We start from the raw sequence: 24,837 nt of genomic DNA on the forward strand, positions 1-24,837 counted from the left end.
TCCGTTGTTCTGCCGTGTGGTCGCTGTACTTTGCTGTGGCTCCGTTGCTCTGGTGTGTGGTCGCTGGGCTTTGCTGCGGCTCCATTGCTCTGCCGTGTGTTCGCTGGGCTTTGTGCGGCTCCGTTGCTCTGCCGTGTGTTCTCTTGGCTTTGCTGCGGCTCCGTTGCTCTGCCGTGTGGTCGCTGGGCTTTGCTGCTTCTCCGTTGCTCTGCCGTGTGTTCGCTGGGCTTTGCTGCGGCTCCGTTCTGCCGTGTGTTCTCTGGGCTTTGCTGCGGCTCCGTTGCTCTGGTGTGTGGTCGCTGGGCTTTGCTGCGGCTCCGTTGCTCTGCCGTGTGTTCGCTGGGCTTTGCTGCGGCTCCGTTGCTCTGCCGTGTGTTCGCTGGGCTTTGCTGCGGCTCCGTTGCTCTGCCGTGTGTTCGCTGGGCTTTGCTGCGGCTCCGTTGCTCTGCCGTGTGTTCGCTGGGCTTTGCTGCGGCTCCGTTGCTCTGCCGTGTGTTCGCTGGGCTTTGCTGCGGCTCCGTTGCTCTGCCGTGTGTTCGCTGGGCTTTGCTGCGGCTGTGCTGTGTTTTCGCTGGGCTTTGCTGCGGCTCCGTTGCTCTGCCGTGTATTCGCTGGGCTTTGCTGCGGCTCCGTTGCTCTGCCGTGTGGTCGCTGGGCTTTGCTGCGGCTCTGTTGCTCTGCCGTGTGTTCGCTGGGCTTTGCTGTGGCTCCATTGCTCTGCCGTGTGTTCGCTGGGCTTTGCTGCGGCTCCGTTGCTCTGCCGTGTGTTCGCTGGGCTTTGCTGCGGCTCCGTTGCTCTGCCGTGTATTCGCTGGGCTTTGCTGCGGCTCCGTTGCTCTGCCGTGTGTTCGCTGGGCTTTGCTGCGGCTCTGTTGCTCTGCCGTGTGTTCGCTGGGCTTTGCTGCGGCTCCGTTGTTCTGCCGTGTGTTCTCTGGGCTTTGCTGCGGCTCCGTTGCTCTGCCGTGTGTTCGCTGGGCTTTGCTGCGGCTCCGTTGTTCTGCCGTGTATTCGCTGTACTTTACTGTGGCTCCATTGCTCTGCCGTGTGTTCGCTGGGCTTTACTGTGGCTCCATTGCTCTGCCGTGTGTTCTCTGGGCTTTGCTGTGGCTCCGTTGCTCTGGTGTGTGGTCGCTGGGCTTTGCTGCGGCTCCATTGCTCTGCCGTGTGTTCGCTGGGCTTTGTGCGGCTCCGTTGCTCTGCCGTGTGTTCTCTGGGCTTTGCTGCGGCTCCGTTGCTCTGCCGTGTGTTCTCTGGGCTTTGCTGCGGCTCCGTTGCTCTGCCGTGTGTTCTCTGGGCTTTGCTGCGGCTCCGTTGCTCTGCAGTGTGTTCTCTCTGCTTTGCTGCGGCTCTGTTGTTCTGCTGTGTGTTCTCTGGGCTTTGCTGCGGCTCCGTTGTTCTGTTGTGTGTTCGCTGGGCTTTGCTGCGGCTCCGTTGCTCTGCCGTGTGTTCGCTGGGCTTTGCTGCGGCTCCGTTGCTCTGCCGTGTGTTCGCTGGGCTTTGCTGCGGCTCCGTTGTTCTGTCGTGTGTTTGCTGTGCTTTGCTGCAGCTCCGTTGCTCTGCCGTGTGTTCGCTGGGCTTTACTGTGGCTCCATTGCTCTGCCGTGTGTTCGCTGGGCTTTGCTGCGGCTCCGTTGCTCTGGTGTGTGGTCGCTGTACTTTGCTGTGGCTCCGTTGCTCTGGTGTGTGGTCGCTGGGCTTTGCTGCGGCTCCATTGCTCTGCCGTGTGTTCGCTGGGCTTTGTGCGGCTCCGTTGCTCTGCCGTGTGTTCTCTGGGCTTTGCTGCGGCTCCGTTGCTCTGCCGTGTGTTCTCTGGGCTTTGCTGCGGCTCCGTTGCTCTGCCGTGTTTTCTCTGGGCTTTGCTGCGGCTCCGTTGCTCTGCAGTGTGTTCTCTCTGCTTTGCTGCGGCTCTGTTGTTCTGTGTGTTCTCTGGGCTTTGCTGCGGCTCCGTTGTTCTGTCGTGTGTTCGCTGGGCTTTGCTGCGGCTCCGTTGCTCTGCCGTGTGTTCGCTGGGCTTTGCTGCGGCTCCGTTGCTCTGCCGTGTGTTCGCTGGGCTTTGCTGCGGCTCCGTTGCTCTGACGTGTGTTCGCTGGGCTTTGCTGCGGCTCCGTTGCTCTGCCGTGTGTTCGCTGGGCTTTGCTGCGGCTCCATTGCTCTGCCGTGTGTTCTCTGGGCTTTGCTGCGGCTCCGTTGTTCTGCCGTGTGGTCGCTGTACTTTGCTGTGGCTCCGTTGCTCTGGTTTGTGGTCGCTGGGCTTTGCTGCGGCTCCATTGCTCTGCCGTGTGTTCGCTGGGCTTTGTGCGGCTCCGTTGCTCTGCCGTGTGTTCTCTGGGCTTTGCTGCGGCTCCGTTGCTCTGCCGTGTGTTCTCTGGGCTTTGCTGCGGCTCCGTTGCTCTGCCGTGTGTTCTCTGGGCTTTGCTGCGGCTCCGTTGCTCTGCCGTGTGTTCTCTCTGCTTTGCTGCGGCTCTGTTGTTCTGCTGTGTGTTCTCTGGGCTTTGCTGCGGCTCCGTTGTTCTGTTGTGTGTTCGCTGGGCTTTGCTGCGGCTCCGTTGCTCTGCCGTGTGTTCGCTGGGCTTTGCTGCGGCTCCGTTGCTCTGCCGTGTGTTCGCTGGGCTTTGCTGCGGCTCCGTTGTTCTGTCGTGTGTTTGCTGTGCTTTGCTGCAGCTCCGTTGCTCTGCCGTGTGTTCGCTGGGCTTTGCTGTGGCTCCGTTGCTCTGCAGTGTGGTCGCTGGGCTTTGCTGCGGCTCCGTTGTTCTGCCGTGTGTTCGCTGGGCTTTGCTGCGGCTCCGTTGCTCTGGTGTGTGGTCGCTGTACTTTGCTGCGGCTCCGTTGCTCTGCCGTGTGTTCGCTGTACTTTATTGTGGCTCCGTTGCTCTGGTGTGTGTTCTCTCTGCTTTGCTGCGGCTCCGTTTCTCTGGTGTGTGTTCGTTGGGCTTTGCTGTGGCTCCGTTGCTCTGGTGTGTGGTCGCTGGGCTTTGCTGCGGCTCCGTTGCTCTGACGTGTGTTCTCTGGGTTTTGCTGCGGCTCCGTTGCTCTGCCGTGTGTTCTCTGGGCTTTGCTGCGGCTCCGTTGCTCTGCAGTGTGTTCTCTCTGCTTTGCTGCGGCTCCGTTGCTCTGCCGTGTGGTCGCTGGGCTTTCCTGCGGCTCCATTGCTCTGCTGTGTGTTCTCTCGGCTTTGCTGCGGCTCCATTGCTCTGCTGTGTGTTCGCTGGGCTTTGCTGCGGCTCCATTGCTCTGCCGTGTGTTCGCTGGGCTTTGCTGCGGCTCCATTGCTCTGCCGTGTGTTCGCTGGGCTTTGCTGCGGCTCCGTTGCTCTGCCGTGTGTTCGCTGGGCTTTGCTGCGGCTCCATTGCTCTCCCGTGTGTTCGCTGGGCTTTGCTGCGGCTCCGTTGTTCTGCCGTGTGTTCTCTGGGCTCTGCTGCGGCTCCGTTGCTCTGCCGTGTGTTCTCTGGGCTTTGCTGCGGCTCCGTTGCTCTGCAGTGTGTTCTCTCTGCTTTGCTGCGGCTCCATTGCTCTGCCGTGTGTTCTCTCGGCTTTGCTGCGGCTCCATTGCTCTGCCGTGTGTTCGCTGGGCTTTGCTGCGGCTCCGTTGCTCTGCCGTGTGTTCTCTCGGCTTTGCTGCGGCTCCATTGCTCTGCTGTGTGTTCTCTCGGCTTTGCTGTGTAATGTGGACCATGATAGAGTAATTCTGTCATCTCTGTGCCCGTAGAGGGGATCCGGACCCGGCTCACCTTCCTGTAAGTCTCGCTGTTCACTGTCTAGAAAACGACGCTTTCATCTTCGCATTGTGTCAGGATCATAAACTGCGCATGTGGTCTTACAAGGTCAGTGATGTCCGCCCCCGTCATCATCATCATCATACTGAGATGAGGACGCAGAAAGCCGCCATCGCTCATTCACCGCTATTCTACCTTCCAGGACCAGACTTGTCTGATGGAATCGGACATGCTGGAGTTTGTGCCGGTCAACAAAGAAATGCGTCATATCCCCGGAGTCGGGCACAAGCTCAGACTGGCACACTCCGCGTCCATAGGCCTTTATCTCGGGGTGTACCTGCACTCCCCCAGACAGGGACAGGTACGTGCGCTCCTCGCGGGGGTCTGTAATATGGCGTGCCTCTATAGGCTGCGGACCGGGCTGATTTATACCTTGTCTTCCAGTTTTGCGTCTTCCAGTTGGTGACTGCAGACAACAACCGCTACTGTCTGGACCACGTCTCCTCCCTATTCTCCAACCAGGTCAGTACGGTGAAGTGTGTATAGCTTCTGTGGCCCCCGCCGTGCGTGGACGCTCAGGAAACGTGGCCATAGTCTGGAGAGAACCCATAACAATCCACTGCAAAAGCCCCCGAAAATGTCAACAACCCAAACACTTGTTTTTTTTTTATGCTGTGACCCTCTGTATAGGAAAGCATGGCTGGCCGCTTTTTATTATGCGGTTAGGCTATGTGCCCACGGGACTATGCACCCGTGGATTTTGCCGCTGAAAACCTGCGGATTTATCTGGATTTTCTAGATAAATCCGCAGGTTTTAGCAAGTACAGACACTCCCCATGTTATCCTTTGCTACATAAGGAGTGTCTGTGTCCATTTGTGTTATGTGTAGCCCTGCAATATGCTGCGGATATGTGCGGCTGTGTAATATGCTGCGGATATGTGCGGCTGTGGAATATGCTGCGGATATGTGTGGCTGTGGAATATGCTGCGGATATGTGCGGCTGTGCAATATGCTGCGGATATGTGCGGCTGTGGAATGCTGCGGATATGTGCGGCTGTGGAATATGCTGCGGATATGTGCGGCTGTGGAATATGCTGCGGTATGTGCGGCTGTGCAATATGCTGCGGATATGTGCGGCTGTGGAATATGCTGCGGATATGTGCGGCTGTGGAATATGCTGCGGATATGTGCGGCTGTGAATATGCTGCGGATATGTGCGGCTGTGGAATATGCTGCGGATATATGCGGCTGTGGAATATGCTGCAGATATATGCGGCTGTGGAATATGCTGGGGATATGTGCGGTTGTGCAATATGCTGCGGATATGTGCGGCTGTGGAATATGCTGCGGATATGTGCGGCTGTGGAATATGCTGCGGATATGTGCGGCTGTGAATATGCTGCAGATATGTGCGGCTGTGCAATATGCTGCGGATATGTGCGGCTGTGGAATGCTGCGGATATGTGCGGCTGTGGAATATGCTGCGGATATGTGCGGCTGTGGAATATGCTGCGGTATGTGCGGCTGTGCAATATGCTGCGGATATGTGCGGCTGTGCAATATGCTGCGGATATGTGCGGCTGTGGAATATGCTGCGGATATGTGCGGCTGTGCAATATGCTGCGGATATGTGCGGCTGTGGAATATGCTGCGGATATGTGCGGCTGTGGAATGCTGCGGATATGTGCGGCTGTGGAATATGCTGCGGATATGTGCGGCTGTGGAATATGCTGCGGATATGTGCGGCTGTGGAATATGCTGCGGATATGTGCGGCTATGGAATATGCTGCGGATATGTGCGGCTGTGGAATATGCTGTGGATATGTGCGGCTGTGCAATATGCTGCGGATATGTGCGGCTGCGGATATGTGCGGCTGTGGAATATGCTGCGGATATGTGCGGCTGTGGAATATGCTGCGGATATGTGCGGCTGTGCAATATGCTGCGGATATGTGCGGCTGTGAAATATGCTGCGGTATGTGCGGCTGTGCAATATGCTGCGGTATGTGCGGCTGTGCAATATGCTGCGGATATGTGCGGCTGTGCAATATGCTGCGGATATGTGCGGCTGTGAAATATGCTGCGAATATGTGCGGCTGTGGAATATGCTGCGGATATGTGCGGCTGTGGAATATGCTGCGGATATGTGCGGCTGTGGAATATGCTGCGGATATGTGCGGCTGTGGAATATGCTGCGGATATGTGCGGCTGTGGAATATGCTGCGGATATGTGCGGCTGTGGAATATGCTGCGGATATGTGCGGCTGTGGAATATGCTGCGGATATGTGCGGCTGTGCAATATGCTGCGGATATGTGCGGTTGTGGAATATGCTGCGGATATGTGCGGCTGTGGAATATGCTGCGGATATGTGCGGCTGTGGAATATGCTGCGGATATGTGCGGCTGTGCAATATGCTGCGGATATGTGCGGCTGTGCAATATGCTGCGGATATGTGCGGCTGTGCAATATGCTGCGGATATGTGCGGCTGTGCAATATGCTGCGGATATGTGCGGCTGTGCAATATGCTGCGGATATGTGCGGCTGTGCAATATGCTGCGGATATGTGCGGCTGTGCAATATGCTGCGGATATGTGCGGCTGTGCAATATGCTGCGGATATGTGCGGCTGTGCAATATGCTGCGGATATGTGCGGCTGTGCAATATGCTGCGGATATGTGCGGCTGTGCAATATGCTGCGGATATGTGCGGCTGTGCAATATGCTGCGGATATGTGCGGCTGTGCAATATGCTGCGGATATGTGCGGCTGTGCAATATGCTGCGGATATGTGCGGCTGTGCAATATGCTGCGGATATGTGCGGCTGTGCAATATGCTGCGGATATGTGCGGCTGTGCAATATGCTGCGGATATGTGCGGCTGTGCAATATGCTGCGGATATGTGCGGCTGTGGAACATGCTGCGGATATGTGCGGCTGTGCAATATGCTGCGGATATGTGCGGCTGTGGAATATGCTGCGGATATGTGCGGCTGTGGAATATGCTGCGGATATGTGCGGCTGTGCAATATGCTGCGGATATGTGCGGCTGTGTAATATGCTGCGGATATGTGCGGCTGTGGAATATGCTGCGGATATGTGCGGCTGTGCAATATGTTGTGGATATGTGCGGCTGTGGAATATGCTGCGGATATGTGCGGCTGTGCAATATGCTGCGGATATGTGCGGCTGTGTAATATGCTGCGGATATGTGCGGCTGTGCAATATGCTGCGGATATGTGCGGCTGTGCAATATGTTGTGGATATGTGCGGCTGTGGAATATGCTGCGGATATGTGCGGCTGTGTAATATGCTGCGGATATGTGCGGCTGTGTAATATGCTGCGGATATGTGCGGCTGTGGAATATGCTGCGGATATGTGCGGCTGCGGATATGTGCGGCTGTGGAATATGCTGCGGATATGTGCGGCTGTGTAATATGCTGCGGATATGTGCGGCTGTGGAATATGCTGCGGATATGTGCGGCTGTGCAATATGCTGCGGATATGTGCGGCTGTGGAATATGCTGCGGATATGTGCGGCTGTGGAATATGCTGCGGATATGTGCGGCTGTGCAATATGTTGCGGATATGTGCGGCTGTGGAATATGCTGCGGATATGTGCGGCTGTGGAATATGCTGCGGATATGTGCGGCTGTGGAATATGCTGCGGATATGTGCGGCTGTGTAATATGCTGCGGATATGTGCGGCTGTGGAATATGCTGCGGATATGTGCGGCTGTGGAATATGTTGTGGATATGTGCGGCTGTGGAATATGTTGTGGATATGTGCGGCTGTGGAATATGCTGCGGATATGTGCGGCTGTGGAATATGCTGCGGATATGTGCGGCTGTGGAATATGCAGCGGCTGTCCCACAGTCGCACATAACTGCATGTCAATTATTCCTGCAGATATACCTGCGACATTTCTGCTGCTCCACTATGGAGATAGAGGCCGGGACTTCCGCAGGTGAGTCGCATGAATGTCCGCAGGTTTTCCGCAGCTATTTTGCTGGAATCCTGCATCTTTGTATAGCTGCGGATTCCGGGGATCAGTTGCGGGAAACCTGCGGCCGTACCTGCGCATATATCTGTGGGTACAGAGTCCCGTGGCCACGTAGCTTTACACTGTGTGCAGACACATACTGACCAGACGAGGACTTTTTCTTATCGTTCCGTATTGGGAGACCCAGACCATGGGTATATAGCTTCTGCCTCCGGAGGACACACAAAGTACTACACTAAAAGTGTAGCTCCTCCCTTTGAGCTTATACACCCCCTGGATAACGAGATCTAGCCAGTTTATTGCTTTGTGTCAGGAGGCATACATCCACACATGCATTCTCATCTGATTGTTTGACTTTTGGAAAGAGTTTGAAGAAAAGCGGGTCCATGTCTGGACCCCCGGCATGTCCCTTCTCACCCCACTGTGTCGGCGGTGTTGTTAAGGTTGATTTACAAGGCTGCAGCCTTACAGGCCGCGCTCCTTCACCATCCCTTCTGGGCTCTGGCTTGAAGTGGGAGCCAGCACGGTCTCCATGCCTGGCAGGAGTCCGGTCTCCATCCACAGCCCCTTGAGGATTCTGTTGGACCGGAGCACTCATCCCCAGGGACATGGCCCTGCGTCTCAGCAGCTAAGTACCTGAGACGTTTATGTTGGGGGTCCCGGTTCTTTATTGTAAGGGGATAGTATGCTGTATGTGATTGTTTTAACTTTTCCGGCGGGTTCTCTAGCTTTTGCCTGAGAACCGCGCCGATGGTGCCTGCTTGTCGGCCTCGCCGCTTAAATTTAGACCCCGGCTTCGCCGGAGGCCTAGTTTCATTTTCCTGCCCTCGCATGTCACTCATGCAGAGGGACAGGTTCGGCTCCTCCCGGCGGCCGTTCTACACAGGGGAGGGACACTCCCCACTGCTGGGGCGTCCCTCCTTCCCGGCAGGTCTCTATAGCCCTCCAGTTCCCGCTCTTTTATAGGAACGCCCCCTCTCTTCGCTCCGGCGGTCATTTCTCAGGCAGAGTTCACTCTGCTCTGGGACATCCTGCATTCTGCATCTCTGCTGAGGTGCTGCGACTGGGGGACCGGGCTTCGGGATCTGGAGGGCACACAACACCGCGCTCAGCGGTCTGATAAGCCACAGCCGGTCTCCGGTTGTGGACCTCTGTATATTCTCCCTGGGGTTCATTCTCTGCGTGGTCTCTCAGGCTGCTGCTGCACCTGTGATTGAACCCCCGGCCTGGGTAGAGTCCTTTTCTAGGTCCATATCCCAGTCATTTGCTGAGTCCATGGGGCTTTTGTCCAGGACTTTGATGAATATGCATCACCCCCTTCACAGGGTGCCTCTAATACTCTTGACAGAGGATTCCTATCCTCTGACCTCCGTCCATCGGAGCTCACGGAGGATTCATCATCTGATCCCAGACCCCGTCCTTCTAAGAGAAGGCGCAGGGTTTCCTCCCCCCCCCCCCCCCCCCCATCCCACGGCTCTGTCTCAAGAGCTGACTCTAGATGAGGAGGATGCCCTCACTGGAGGCTCGGAGGCTATGTATACCATCGATTTCTCTGAGGGTGACTCGGATCTTAGTGACTTGATTGCTTCTATTAATTCTGTGCCGGATCTCAATCCGCCAGTGTCAGAGGAGCAACTCTCTTTGGCAGAAAAGCACCAGTTTACCTCGCCTAAGAGAGTGAAGAGTGTTCTTTAACCACTCCAGTTTTCAGGCCGCTGTGACCAAGCCCAGGGCCTGACCTGACAAACGCTTCCCAAAGCGTGGTTCTGATGACCGGTTTCCATTTCCACCTGAGGTGGTCAAGGAGTGGGCTCACTCCCCAAAGGTAGACCCTCCAGTGTGTAGACTCTCAGCCCGGACCGTTGTGTCGGTGGCTGACGGCACCTCACTTAAGGATTCCACTGACCGTCAGATTGACCTTCTGGCCAAATCTGTGTATGAAGCTGTGGGGGCCGCGTTTTCCCCGACTTTTGCAGCAGTGTGGGCTCTCAAAGCCATCTCTGCTTCTCTAGAGGAGATGCATTCCCTCACCAAGGAATCTATGCCTGAGATGGTTGCCTTAACTGCTCAGGCTTCAGCTTTTTCATCCTATGCCATGTCTGCCATGCTAGAGGCTTCTCACCGCACGGCAGTGGCTTCCGCTAATTCCCTCGCTATCCGCAGGATCCTGTGGCTTCGAGAGTGGAAGGCAGATGCTTCTTCCAAGAAGTTCCTTGCTGGACTCCCTTTTGCTGGGTCCCGGCTGTTTGGTGAACAGCTGGATGAAATCATTAAAGAAGCTACTGGCGGGAAGAGTACTTCCATGCCACAAACCAAGACCAGGAAACCCGCCCAGGGTAGGAATCAATCGAGGTTTTGTTCCTTTCGTTCCTCCAACTGGTCATCCTCTAAGCCTTCCGCCTCGTCCGCTAACTCAGCCAAGGATCAGAAATCCAACTGGCGCCCAAAAGCGCGTCTGCAGAAGACCGCAGGAGGTTCTGCCACTAAGGCAGCCTCCTCATGACTCTCGGCCCGCTCCAGCCACGTCCTTAGTCGGTGGCAGGCTCTCCCACTTTGGCAACGCTTGGTTAAAGCAAGTCTCCGATCAGTGGGTGAGACATCATATCTCACGGCTACAGGATAGAATTTTCTTCCAGCCCTCCAAACAGATTTTTTCTCTCAACTACCCCCTGATCCAAGGCCGCCGCCTTCTCTCAGGCCGTGGCGTCCCTGCAGGCAAACGGAGTGATTGTCCCAGTTCCCGCCAGGGAACAGTTCAGAGGTTTTTACTCAAATCTCTTCCTAGTTCCAAAAAAGGACGGTTCCTTCCGGCCCATCCTGGATCTCAAGCTTCTCAACAAGCATGTTCAGGTGCGGCATTTTCGCATGGAGTCTCTGCGGTCAGTCATTGCCTCAATGACCCAAGGAGATTCCCTAGCATCCATCGACATCAGAGATGCCTATCTGCATGTGCCAATCGCAGTGTCACACCAGCGTTGGCTACGCTTTGCAATATCAGACGATCATTTCCAATTCGTGGCTCTCCCCTTCGGGTTAGCCATGGCCCCTCGGGTATTCACCAAGGTCATGGCGGCAGTGATTGGGGTCCTGCACCTCCAGGGGTTAGCAGTGCTTCCTTATCTGGACGACCTTCTGGTCAAGGGTCCATCCAGCGCAGACTGTCAGCGGAGTGTCTCGCTCACTCTCGCCACCCTAGCCCAATTCGGGTGGATTGTCAATCTTCCCAAATCCACTGTGACTCCGACCCAGAGTCTCACGTACCTAGGGATGCAGTTCGAGACTCTGCCGGCACTTGTGAAGTTGCCCTTAATCAAACAGCAGTCTCTCCGGCTAGCGGTGCGCTCTCTCCTGAGGCCCCGCCGTTATTCCCTCAGGCGCCTGATGCAGGTGCTGGGTCAAATGGTGGCCTCCATGGAGGCTGTTCCCTTTGCCCAGTTCCATCTGCGTCCCCTGCAGCTGGACATTCTCCGCTGTTGGGACAAGCGGCCTTCCTCCTTGCACAGGTTAGTGGCTCTGTCGCCACGGACCAGGAGCTCTCTTCAGTGGTGGCTTCGACCCCTCTCCCTGTCCCAAGGGCGCTCCTTCCTGGCCCCGTCCTGGGTGATTCTCACCACGGATGCCAGCCTATCCGGCTGGGGAGCGGTATGTCTCCACCACAGAGCGCAGGGCACTTGGACTCCGTCCGAGTCAGCCCTCTCGATCAATGTGCTGGAAACCAGAGCCGTGCTTCTAGCTCTCCTAGCCTTTCACCACCTGTTGGCGGGCAAGCACATTCGAGTCCAGTCAGACAATGTGACAGCGGTTGCCTACATCAATCACCAAGGCGGGACACGCAGCCGCCTGGCAATGTTGGAGGTCCAACGCATTCTTCAATGGGCGGAGGACTCCAAGTCCACCATATCCGCAGTCCACATCCCTGGCGTAGAAAACTGGGAGGCAGATTATCTCAGCCGTCAATCCGTGGACGGTGGGGAGTGGTCCCTGCACCCGGCAGTGTTTCAGTCAATCTGCCGCAAGTGGGGCACTCAGGACGTGGACCTAATGGCATACCGTCACAACAACAAGGTTCCGGTTTACGTGGCTCGCTCCCACGATCCTCAGGCATTCGCCGCGGACGCTCTGGTTCAAGACTGGTCCCAGTTTCGTCTGTCCTACGTGTTTCCCCCTCTAGCTCTCTTGCCCAGAGTCCTGCGCAAGATGAGAATGGAGGGTCGTCGAGTCATCCTCATTGCACCGGACTGGCCCAGGCGAGCTTGGTATCTGGACCTGCTCCAACTGTCCGTGGAGATGCCGTGGCATCTTCCGGACCGTCCATACCTGCTCTCGCAAGGTCCGTTTTTCCGCCTGAATTCTACGGCACTCAAATTGACGGCGTGGCACTTGAGTCCTGGATTTTGACGGCTTCTGGTATTCCTCATGAAGTCATCTCCACTATGACTCGGGCCCGTAAGTCTTCCTCCGCTAAGATCTATCACAGGGCTTGGAAACGTTTCCTGTCCTGGTGTCGCTCTTCCGGCCATCCTCCTTGGCCATTCTTGTTGCCGACCCTTCTGTCTTTTTTACAGTCCGGTCTGCAGCTGGGACTGTCCCTCAACTCTCTCAAGGGACAAGTCTCAGCTCTATCAGTGCTGTTCCAGCGGCGTCTCGCCCGGCTGGCTCAGGTCCGCACCTTCATGCAGGGCGCGTCTCACATCATTCCGCCTTACCGGCGGCCCTTGGATCCCTGGGACCTTAACTTGGTCCTCACGGTATTGCAGAAACCCCCTTTCGAGCCCCTTAGGGAGGTTTCTTTGTCTCGTCTTTCACAGAAAGTGGCCTTTCTAGTGGCCATAACTTCTCTCAGGAGAGTCTCTGATTTGGCTGCGCTCTCTTCGGAGTCACCTTTTTTGGTTTTTCACCAAGACAAGGTGGTTCTCCGTCCGACCCCGGACTTTCTTCCTAAGGTGGTATCTTCCTTCCATCTTAACCAGGACATTACCTTGCCTTCCTTTTGTCCGGCTCCTGTTCATCGCTTTGAGAAAGCGTTGCATACTCTAGATCTGGTGCGTGCTCTCCGGATCTATGTGTCTCGCACCGCTGTGCTTAGGCGGTGCACCTCTCTTTTTGTGCTAACCACAGGGCGGTGCAAGGGTCTCTCTGCTTCTAAGCCGACCTTGGCCCGTTGGATTAGGTCGACCATTTCGGACGCCTACCAGAGTACTCAGGTGCCTCCCCCGCCGGGGATCAAGGCACACTCGACCAGAGCTGTCGGTGCCTCTTGGGCTTTCAGGCACCAGGCTACGGCTCAGCAGGTCTGTCAGGCTGCCACTTGGACTAGCCTGCATACCTTTTCGAAACACTACCAAGTGCATGCTCATGCTTCGGCAGATGCGAGCTTGGGCAGACGCATCCTTCAGGCGGCTGTCGCCCACTTGTGAAGTTAGGCTCCGCCTACGTCTTAGTTTTTTCTGTTTATTCCCACCCAGGGACAGCTTTGGAACGTCCCAATGTCTGGGTCTCCCATAAGGAACGATGAAGAAAAAGAGAATTTTGTTACTTACCGTAAATTCTTTTTCTTATAGTTCCGTATTGGGAGACCCAGCTCCCTCCCTGTTGCCTGTTGGCAATTGCTTGTTCCGTGTGTTATCACCGGCTGTTGTCGTGGACAGAGACTCCGGTTGTTCCGGTTCTTACTCTGTTCTACTTGTGGGTGGCTATTCTCCTTCAGCTTTTGCACTAAACTGGCTAGGACTGGCTACCAGAGGGTGTATAAGCTCAGAGGGAGGAGCTACACTTTTAAGTGTAGTACTTTGTGTGTCCTCCGGAGGCAGAAGCTAAAACACCCATGGTCTGGGTCTCCCAATACGGAACTATAAGAAAAAGAATTTCTTCGGCGCTCTATTGGGAGACCCAGACGATTGGGTGTATAGCACTGCCTCCGGAGGCCACACAAAGCAATTACACTAAAAAGTGTAAGGCCCCTCCCCTTCTGGCTATACACCCCCAGTGGGATCACTGGCTCACCAGTTTTCTGCTTTGTGCGAAGGAGGTCAGACATCCACGCATAGCTCCACTGTTTAGTCAGCAGTAGCTGCTGACTATGTCGGATGGAAGAAAAGAGGGCCCATATGGGGCCCCCAGCATGCTCCCTTCTCACCCGCGGTGGTGCTTGTAAGGTTGAGGTACCTATTGCTGGTACAGAGGCTGGAGCCCACATGCTGTTTTCCTTCCACATCCCCTGGAGGGCTCTGTGGAAGTGGGATCTTGCGGCCCCCAAGCCCTGGGGCCGGGCTCCATCCACAGACCCAGAGAACCTGCTGGATTTGGAGCGGGAGTGCCGTTCAGGGACAAGGCCCTGCAACTTTCAGGTACTCTGTGTCCCCGGCAGGCACGGACACTCTCAAGGCTTGCTGAGCGTTATAGTGCGCCGGGGACAGTAGCGCTGTGTGCTGGGGTTAGGTCACTGCAGCTTTGCTGAGTGACGTTACATGTTGGGAACTACTGCGCCGACCGCTCCTGGAGCGGCGGCGCAGCTGCGACTTGTGGTGCGCCGGGGACTTTGCGCCGACCGCGCTTTTACGGCGGCGGCGCTTCTAACTTTAGCCCCCGGCTTCTGCGGCCTAGCGCCGCTTCGTTCCCGCCCCCACCCTGTCAATCAGGGTAGGGGAGAGACGCTGCTCAATTGGCAGCGCCGAGGGCTGGAGCCTTATTTACATGCTCCAGCCCTCTCACTAGGCACAGTGGGAAGCAGGCTTCCCGCTCTTCGTCTGTATACGCCCAGGGCCCGCCCCCCCTCTCCACAAGGACGCCGGCAGCCATTACACATGCGGTCTGGCTGGGGAAAGGCAGCAGGCTCTGGGAGACCCAGACTAAAGGGATTTCGGCGACCACACACCCGCTCCTAAGCGGGCGGTAAGCTGCACTTTAGTGCTGGCCCCACTTGTGCCTCAGTGTTATATTAGTGTACTTTTTTCTTGGTACCATATATATATATAGTTGCACTGTAAGGTCGCTTCTTGGCTGGACACCCTGTACTGCTCTGAGGAGGCAGCAACATGTCATCCGCAAAACGCAAGGGTGCCAAGGCACAGGCTGTGTACACTGTTTGTACTGCATGTGGGGCTAATCTACCAGCAGGCTCCAACGACTCTCATTGTGTGCAATGTTCAGTCCCAGTGGCACTTCGTCAGCCAGAGCCTATTGTGGTGGTAGCCCAGGCAGAGACGCCTGTGAACCCTGCCCCGGTGACGGGGACAGACTTTGCAGTTTTTGCTGATAAAATGTCTGTGACTATGGCAAAAATCCTGGAGACCTTGCAGTCCAGGCCAGTTGCTCAGACCATGGACACTGCTGTGTCTATGCTCTCCGGTCCCCCTCAGTTGGAACTAATCCGTACTTCAAGGGGGTCTCAAGCATCACAGGCTGAAGTCTCTGACTCAGATGACAGTCCCAGGCAGCCTAAGCGAGCTCGCTGGGAAAGACCCTCCACGTCATCACACTGCTCAGGGTCTCAGCGAGAAGAGTCTCTCTGTGATGAGACTGAGGACGGTGATCAGGATTCTAATCCTGAGGCCCCTCTCAATCTGGATGCCCCTGATGGTGACGCCATGGTTAATGACCTTATATCGGCAATTAATAGACTGTTGGATATTTCTCCCCCAGCCCCTTCTGCAGAGGAGGCAGCTGCACAGCAGGAGAAGTTCCATTTCCTATATCCCAAGCGTAAATTAAGTGCTTTTTTGGACCACTCTGATTTCAGAGAATCGATCCAGAAACACGACGCTCATCCAGACAAGCGTTTCTCTAAACGTTCTAAGGATACCCGTTATCCTTTTCCCTCTGAAGTGGCCAAACGCTGGACCCAGTGTCCAAAAGTGGATCCCCCAATTTCCAAGCTTGCGGCTAGATCCATAGTCGCAGTAGAGGATGGCGCTTCACTTAAAGATGCCAACGACAGACAGATGGACCTTTGGTTGAAATCTGTCTATGAAGCTATCGGCGCGTCGTTTGCTCCAGCATTCGCGGCCGTGTGGGCACTCCAAGCTATTTCAGCTGGTTTAGCACAGGTGGATGCTTTCATACATCCAGCAGTGCCGCAAGTGGCGTCCCTAACTTCGCAAATGTCTGCGTTTGCGACCTATGCTATCAATGCTGTCCTAGAATCTACGAGCCGTACCGCTATGGCGTCCGCCAATTCTGTGGTTTTGCGCAGAGCCTTGTGGTTAAAGGACTGGAAAGCAGATGCTGGTTCCAAAAAATGCTTGACCAGCTTGCCATTATCTAGAGACAGACTGTTTGGTGAGCCATTGGCTGAAATCATAAAACAGTCCAAGGGTAAGGACTCTTCCTTACCACAGCCCAGAGCAAGTAAACCTCAACAGAAAAAGTGGCAGTCGAGGTTTCGGTCCTTTCGAGGCTCGGGCAAGGCCCAATTCTCCTCGTCCAAAAGGACTCAGAAAGAACAAGGGAGCTCAGATTCCTGGCGGGCTCACTCACGCCCCAGGAAAGCAAATGGAGGAACCGCTTCCAAAGCGGCTACCTCATGACTTTCGGCCTCCTCCCTCCGCATCCTCGGTCGGTGGCAGGCTCTCCCGCTTTTGCGACATTTGGCTGTCACAGGTCAAAGACCGGTGGGTAACAGACATTCTGTCTCGCGGGTACAGAATCGAGTTCAGTTCTCGGCCTCCACTTCGGTTCTTCAGAACCTCCCCACACCCCAAACGAGCAGATGCCCTGCTGCAGGCGGTGGACTCTCTAAGAGCAGAAGGAGTCGTGATCCCTGTCCCCCCTCAGGAACGGGGGCGAGGATTTTACTCCAATCTCTTTGTGGTTCCAAAAAAGGACGGCTCCTTCCGTCCTGTTCTGGACCTAAAACTGCTCAACAAGCATGTGAACGCCAGGCGGTTCCGGATGGAATCCCTCCGCTCAGTCATTGCCTCAATGTCTCAAGGAGATTTCCTAGCATCAATAGACATCAAAGATGCTTATCTCCACGTGCCGATTGCTACAGAGCACCAATGCTTTCTACGCTTCGTGATAGGAGACGACCATCTTCAGTTCGTAGCTCTGCCATTTGGTCTGGCGACAGCCCCTCGGGTGTTCACCAAGATCATGGCGGCAGTGGTAGCAGTCTTGCACTCTCACGGACACTCTGTGATCCCTTACTTGGACGATCTACTGGTCAAGGCACCCTCTCAAGAGGCATGCCGACTCAGCCTGAATGTTGCACTGGAGACTCTCCAGGCGTTCGGGTGGATCATCAACTTCCCAAAGTCAAATCTGTCACCGACCCAATCACTAACGTATCTTGGCATGGAGTTTCATACTCTCTCAGCGATAGTGAAGCTTCCGCTGGACAAGCAGCGGTCTCTACAGACTGGGGTGCAGACTCTCCTTCAAAGTCAGTCGCACTCCTTAAGACGCCTCATGCACTTCCTCGGGAAGATGGTGGCGGCAATAGAGGCGGTTCCGTTTGCGCAGTTTCATCTGCGTCCACTTCAATGGGACATTCTCCGCCAATGGGACGGGAAGTCAACATCCCTGGACAGGAAAGTCTCCCTTTCCCAGACGGTCAAAGACTCTCTGCAGTGGTGGCTTCTTCCCACCTCATTATCACAGGGAAGATCCTTCCTACCACCGTCTTGGGCGGTGGTCACGACAGACGCGAGTCTGTCAGGGTGGGGAGCAGTCTTTCTCCACCACAAGGCTCAGGGTACGTGGTCTCAGCAGGAGTCCACCCTTCAGATCAATGTTCTGGAAATCAGAGCAGTGTATCTTGCCCTACTAGCCTTCCAGCAGTGGCTGGAAGGAAGGCAGATCCGAATTCAGTCGGACAACTCCACAGCGGTGGCATACATCAACCACCAAGGGGGGACACGCAGTCGGCAAGCCTTCCAGGAAGTCCGGCGGATTCTGATGTGGGTGGAAGCCACAGCCTCCACCATATCCGCAGTTCACATCCCCGGCGTAGAAAACTGGGAAGCAGACTTCCTCAGTCGCCAGGGCATGGACGCAGGGGAATGGTCCCTTCACCCAGACGTGTTTCAGGAAATCTGTCGCCGCTGGGGGGTGCCGGACGTCGATCTAATGGCGTCACGGCACAACAACAAGGTCCCAACCTTCATGGCACGGTCTCGCCCTAGTGCAAGATTGGTCGCAGTTCCGGCTCCCTTATGTGTTTCCACCTCTGGCACTCTTGCCCAGAGTGCTACGCAAGATCAGATCCGATTGCAGCCGCGTCATACTCGTCGCCCCAGACTGGCCGAGGAGGGCGTGGTATCCGGATCTGTGGCAGCTCACGGTCGGCCAACCGTGGGCACTACCAGACCGACCAGACTTACTTTCCCAAGGGCCGTTTTTCCATCGGAATTCTGCGGCCCTGAACCTGACTGTGTGGCCATTGAGTCCTGGATCCTAGCGTCTTCAGGATTGTCCCAAGGGGTCGTTGCCACCATGAGACAGGCTAGGAAGCCCACGTCCGCTAAGATCTACCACAGAACGTGGAGGATATTCTTATCCTGGTCCTCTGCTCAGGGAGTGTCTCCCTGGCCATTTGCATTGCCTACCTTTCTTTCTTTCCTGCAATCTGGGTTAGAAAAAGGTTTGTCGCTCGGCTCCCTTAAAGGTCAGGTCTCGGCGCTATCCGTCTTTTTTCAGAGGCGTTTGGCACGCCTTCCTAAGGTGCGCACGTTCCTACAGGGGGTTTGCCATATCGTACCCCCGTACAAGCGGCCGTTAGATCCATGGGATCTGAACAGGGTACTAGTTGCCCTCCAGAAGCCACCCTTCGAGCCTCTGAAGGAGGTTTCACTTTCTAGACTATCACAGAAAGTGGCTTTTCTGGTAGCGATCACATCTCTTCGGAGAGTGTCTGAGCTGGCAGCACTATCATCCAAGGCTCCCTTCCTGGTCTTCCACCAGGACAAGGTTGTGCTGCGCCCTATTCAGGAGTTTCTCCCGAAGGTGGTGTCCTCATGCAGTTCATCGGTATGAGAAGGATTTACATTTGTTAGATCTGGTGAGAGCACTCAGAATCTACATTTCCCGCACGGCGCCCTTGCGCCGTTCGGATGCACTCTTTGTCCTTGTCGCTGGTAAGCGCAAGGGGTCGCAGGCTTCTAAGCCCACCCTGGCTCGATGGATCAAAGAACCAATTCTTGAAGCCTACCGTTCTGCTGGGCTTCCGGTTCCATCAGGGCTGAAGGCCCATTCTACCAGAGCCGTGGGTGCATCCTGGGCATTACGACACCAGGCTACGGCTCAACAGGTGTGCCAGGCAGCTACCTGGTCGAGTCTGCACACTTTCACCAAACATTATCAGGTGCATACCTATGCTTCGGCGGACGCCAGCCTAGGTAGAAGAGTCCTGCAGGCGGCAGTTGCCTCCCCGTAGGGGAGGGCTGTCTTGCAGCTCTAACATGAGGTATTTCTTTACCCACCCAGGGACAGCTTTTGGACGTCCCAATCGTCTGGGTCTCCCAATAGAGCGCCGAAGAAGAAGGGAATTTTGTTACTTACCGTAAATTCCTTTTCTTCTAGCTCTTATTGGGAGACCCAGCACCCGCCCTGTTGTCCTTCGGGATTTTTGGTTTGTTTGCGGGTACACATGTTGTTCATGTTGAACGGTTTTCAGTTCTCCGATGTTACTCGGAGAGAATTTGTTTAAACCAGTTATTGGCTTTCCTCCTTCTTGCTTTTGCACTAAAACTGGTGAGCCAGTGATCCCACTGGGGGTGTATAGCCAGAAGGGGAGGGGCCTTACACTTTTTAGTGTAATTGCTTTGTGTGGCCTCCGGAGGCAGTGCTATACACCCAATCGTCTGGGTCTCCCAATAAGAGCTAGAAGAAAAGGAATTTACGGTAAGTAACAAAATTCCCTTCTTACGGTAAGTAACAAAGAAGGGAATTTTGTTTACTTACCGTAAATTCCTTTTCTTCTAGCTCCAATTGGGAGACCCAGACAATTGGGTGTATAGGCTATGCCTCCGGAGGCCGCACAAAGTATTACACTAAAAGTGTAAAGCCCCTCCCCTACTGCCTATACACCCCCCGTGCTCCCACGGGCTCCTCAGTTTTGGTGCAAAAGCAGGAAGGAGGAAAAAAATTATAAACTGGTTTAAAGTAAATTCAATCCGAAGGAATATCGGAGAACTGAAACCATTCAACATGAACAACATGTGTACACAAAAAAACAGGGGCGGGTGCTGGGTCTCCCAATTGGAGCTAGAAGAAAAGGAATTTACGGTAAGTAAACAAAATTCCCTTCTTCTTTGTCGCTCCATTGGGAGACCCAGACAATTGGGACGTCCAAAAGCAGTCCCTGGGTGGGTAAATTAATACCTCGTAATAGAGACGTAAAACGGCCCTTTCCTACAGGTGGGCAACCGCCGCCTGAAGGACTCGTCTACCTAGGCTGGCATCCGCCGAAGCATAGGTATGCACCTGATAGTGTTTCGTGAAAGTGTGCAGGCTCGACCAGGTAGCCGCCTGACACACCTGCTGAGCCGTAGCCCGGTGCCTCAAAGCCCAGGACGCGCCCACGGCTCTGGTAGAATGGGCCTTCAGCCCTGAGGGAACCGGAAGCCCAGCAGAACGGTAAGCTTCGAGAATTGGCTCCTTGATCCACCGAGCCAGGGTTGATTTGGAAGCCTGTGACCCTTTACGCTGGCCAGCGACAAGGACAAAGAGTGCATCCGAGCGGCGCAGGGGCGCCGTGCGAGACACGTAGAGCCGGAGTGCTCTCACCAGATCTAATAAGTGCAAATCCTTTTCACATTGGTGAACTGGATGAGGACAAAAAGAAGGTAAGGAGATATCCTGATTGAGATGAAAGGGGGATACCACCTTAGGGAGAAATTCCGGAACCGGACGCAGAACCACCTTGTCCTGGTGAAACACCAGGAAAGGGGCTTTGCACGACAACGCTGCTAGCTCAGACACTCTCCGAAGAGAGGTGAATGCTACTAGGAAAACCACTTTCTGCGAAAGGCGTGAGAGAGAAATATCCCTCATTGGCTCGAATGGTGGTTTCAGCACCCTGTTCAGATCCCAGGGTTCTAACGGCCGCTTGTAAGGAGGGACGATGTGACAAACCCCCTGCAGGAACGTGCGTACCTGTGGAAGTCTGGCTAGGCGCTTCTGGAAAAACACAGAGAGCGCTGAGACTTGTCCCTTAAGGGAGCCGAGCGACAAACCCTTTTCCAGTCCAGATTGAAGGAAGGACAGAAAAGTGGGCAAGGCAAAAGGCCAGGGAGAAAAACCCTGAGCAGAGCACCATGACAGGAAAATTTTCCACGTCCTGTGGTAGATCTTGGCGGACGTTGGTTTCCTAGCCTGTCTCATAGTGGCAATGACGTCTTGAGATAACCCTGAAGACGCTAGGATCCAGGACTCAATGGCCACACAGTCAGGTTGAGGGCCGCAGAATTCAGATGGAAAAACGGCCCTTGAGACAGCAAGTCTGGTCGGTCTGGTAGTGCCCACGGTTGGCCGACCGTGAGATGCCACAGATCCGGGTACCACGACCTCCTCGGCCAGTCTGGAGCGACGAGGATGACGCGGCGGCAGTCGGCCCTGATCTTGCGTAACACTCTGGGCAACAGTGCCAGCGGAGGAAACACATAAGGGAGCTGAAACTGCGACCAATCCTGAACTAAGGCGTCTGCCGCCATAGCTCTGGGATCTTGAGACCGTGCCATGAACGTCGGTACCTTGTTGTTGTGCCGGGACGCCATGAGGTCGACGTCCGGCACCCCCCAGCGGCAACAGATCTCCTGAAACACGTCCGGGTGAAGGGACCATTCCCCTGCGTCCATGCCCTGGCGACTGAGATAATCTGCTTCCCAGTTTTCCACGCCCGGGATGTGAACTGCAGAGATGGTGGAGGCCGTGGCTTCCACCCACATCAAGATCCGCCGGACTTCCTGGAAGGCTTGCCGACTGCGTGTGCCGCCTTGGTGGTTGATGTATGCCACCGCTGTGGAATTGTCCGACTGAATTCGGATCTGCTTGCCTTCCAGCCACTGCTGGAACGCTTTCAGGGCAAGGTACACTGCCCGTATTTCCAGAACATTGATCTGAAGTGAAGACTCTTGCCGGGTCCACGTACCCTGAGCCCTGTGGTGGAGAAAAACCGCTCCCCACCCTGACAGACTCGCGTCCGTCGTGACCACCTTCCAGGATGGGGGTAGGAAGGATTTCCCCTTCGATAATGAAGTGGGAAGAAGCCACCACCGAAGGGAAGCTTTGGTCGCCTGAGAGAGAGAGACGTTCCTGTCGAGGGACGTCGGCTTCCTGTCCCATTTGCGTAGGATGTCCCATTGAAGAGGACGCAGGTGAAACTGCACGAAAGGGACTGCCTCCATTGCTGCCACCATCTTCCCCAGGAAGTGCATGAGGCGCCTCAAGGGGTGTGCCTGACCTTGAAGGAGAGATTGTACCCCTTTCTGTAGTGAACGCTGCTTGATCAGCGGAAGCTTCACTATCGCTGAGAGGGTATGAAACTCCATGCCAAGATATGTCAGCGATTGGGCCGGTGTCAGATTTGACTTTGGAAAATTGATGAGCCACCCGAAACTCTGGAGAGTCTCCAGAGTAGCGTCGAGGCTGTGTTGGCATGCCTCTTGAGAGGGTGCCTTGATCAGGAGATCGTCCAAGTAAGGGATCACCGAGTGACCCTGAGAGTGGAGGACCGCTACTACAGTAGCCATCACCTTGGTGAAAACCCGTGGGGCTGTTGCCAGGCCGAACGGCAGTGCCACGAACTGCAGGTGTTCGTCTCCTATGGCGAAGCGCAAGAAGCGCTGGTGCTCTGGAGCAATCGGTACGTGGAGATAAGCATCTTTGATATCGATCGATGCAAGGAAATCTCCTTGGGACATTGAGGCGATGACGGAGCGGAGGGATTCCATCCGGAACCGCCTGGTCTTTACGTGTTTGTTGAGCAGTTTCAGGTCCAGGACAGGACGGAAAGACCCGTCCTTCTTTGGGACCACAAACAGGTTGGAGTAAAAACCGTGACCCTGTTGCTGAAGAGGAACAGGGACCACCACTCCTTCTGCCTTCAGAGTGCCCAGCGCCTGCAGAAGAGCCTCGGCTCGCTCGGGAGGCGGGGATGACCTGAAGAATCGAGTCGGGGGACGAGAGGTGAACTCTATCTTGTAACCGTGAGACAGAATGTCTCTCACCCAGCGGTCTTTTACCCGTGGCAGCCAGGTGTCGCAAAAGCGGGAGAGCCTGCCACCGACCGAGGATGCAGATTGCGGAGGCCGAAAGTCATGAGGAAGCCGCTTTGGTAGCGGCACCTCCGGTGGTCTTTTTAGGACGTGACTTAGACCGCCATGAATCAGAGTTCCTTTGATCTTTCTGAGGCCTTTTGGACGAGGAGAATTGGGACCTGCCCGCGCCCCGAAAGGACCGAAACCTCGACTGCCCCCTCCTCTGTTGGGGTATGTTCGGTTTGGGCTGGGGTAAGGATGTATCCTTTCCCTTGGATTGTTTGATGATTTCATCCAAACGCTCGCCAAACAATCGGTCGCCAGAAATTGGCAAACTAGTTAAGCGCTTTTTGGAAGCAGAATCTGCCTTCCATTCCCGTAGCCACAAGGCCCTGCGGAGTACCACCGAATTGGCGGATGCAACCGCCGTACGGCTCGCAGAGTCCAGGACAGCATTAATAGCGTAAGACTCAAATGCCGACGTCTGAGTGGTTATGGACGCCACCTGCGGCGCGGACGTGCGGTTGGCTGCGTCAATTTGCGCTTGACCTGCTGAGATAGCTTGTAGCGCCCATACGGCTGCGAATGCTGGGGCAAAAGAAGCGCCGATTGTGAAGATGTAATTTACCCTCTCACTGTATATGCTGTACAGATTCCTATTTCAAGCTGTGTTCATTGTCTTATTTGAACTACTTCTGTGTACATTTCTATTGTTGTAGGTAATCACCCCCCTAAAATGCAAGGTTATATCCTCTTGAGGCACTTCCATCCCTGGGAGTAGGGGGAGGTGGGCCTAGAGTCCAACTAGTGTAAACTCTGCTTACCTGGGAGATTCAGTCAGAGTGAGCTGAAACTTGAAGGGAGCAGGAGCTCCAGCCTGTGTGGCTGTGGACACGGACGGAGCTAGGCCTGTGTGGCGGCCCGTGGGATTGTGTGGAACTCTTTGGACTACTGTAAGGACGATTGCTTTGTAATCCGGTCCGAGGATTGTCGGGAAGGGCCCCCGAATCTGTTTTACGTGGACTTATCGTGTGCTGTTCTTGCATTCCTGTTAATAAACCTGTTGGATCGTCCCTCGGCCTCGTCCATCCTTTGCTCTGTTGTACACCCCCGTCACAAACTGGTTGGCAGCGGCGGGATCAGAGCAGAAGAAATGGAGGACAACAGCCAATCGACGTCTGAAACCAGAACCTCAGGATACAGGAACTGGACTGTGGCGAGTCTACAAACAAAGGCCCGTGAATTAGGTGTCGGCTACAAAGGACTCTCTAAGGAGCAACTAATTGAGGCATTGGAACACGCTTGCCTGCAAGATGGCACCGAGGAACAATTTCCACAGCAAGGGGAGCAAAGACGGGAGCCGGAGGTGAATACCCAAAAAAGTCAATGGGTTGTGTGGTACAAGGAAAAGATGGCACTGCTTGGAGATGAGGCCACCATAGAAGATAAGAGGGAGGCCATGCGTGGAGCTGAAGAGAAGGAGCGCAGGATGGAGGAGATGGCATTGCTGGATAAGCAGCTCGCTGTGGAAGCCGCGAGAGGTTCCAGACAGACTGTAACCCCAGCACCCATCATGAGGGAACTTCCCAGAGTGTCCCGCAAAGACTTCAAGCAGTTTAATGAGGCTGCTGGTGACATTGAGGGCTTCTTCCAGGACTTTGAGCATCAGTGTCGATTAATGGAAGTCCCAGAAAGGGAGCGCGTCCGGCATCTGGTTGGGCTCTTAGAGGGTGGAGCTGCTGCAGCCTATAGAGCTATGGACCATCGGTGGAACTGTGAGTATGCGGATATTAAACAGACTATTCTAGAACATTATGCTGTAACGCCAGACACTTACAGGACTCAGTTCCGTACTCTAGCATGTGATGAGGAAGTGTCCTTCAAGATGTATGCCCACAAACTCAAACATCTGTGGCATCGTTGGT

General features: G+C 55.0%; 1 protein-coding gene across 1 annotated transcript in view; it reads left to right on the top strand.

Annotated features, from left to right (window-relative positions):
- Positions 1-24,837, top strand: part of NUP160 (nucleoporin 160) — a 125,257-nt gene that overhangs the window by 18,013 nt on the left and 82,407 nt on the right. The window contains exons 6-8 of the mRNA XM_075326374.1: positions 3,707-3,821; positions 3,916-4,074; positions 4,158-4,235. Of these exons, the coding sequence (XP_075182489.1) occupies positions 3,707-3,821; positions 3,916-4,074; positions 4,158-4,235 (352 nt within the window). The remainder of the gene's footprint in view (positions 1-3,706; positions 3,822-3,915; positions 4,075-4,157; positions 4,236-24,837) is intronic.

This window comes from Anomaloglossus baeobatrachus, chromosome 10, assembly GCF_048569485.1.
Source record: "Anomaloglossus baeobatrachus isolate aAnoBae1 chromosome 10, aAnoBae1.hap1, whole genome shotgun sequence".
NCBI lineage: Eukaryota > Metazoa > Chordata > Amphibia > Anura > Aromobatidae > Anomaloglossus > Anomaloglossus baeobatrachus.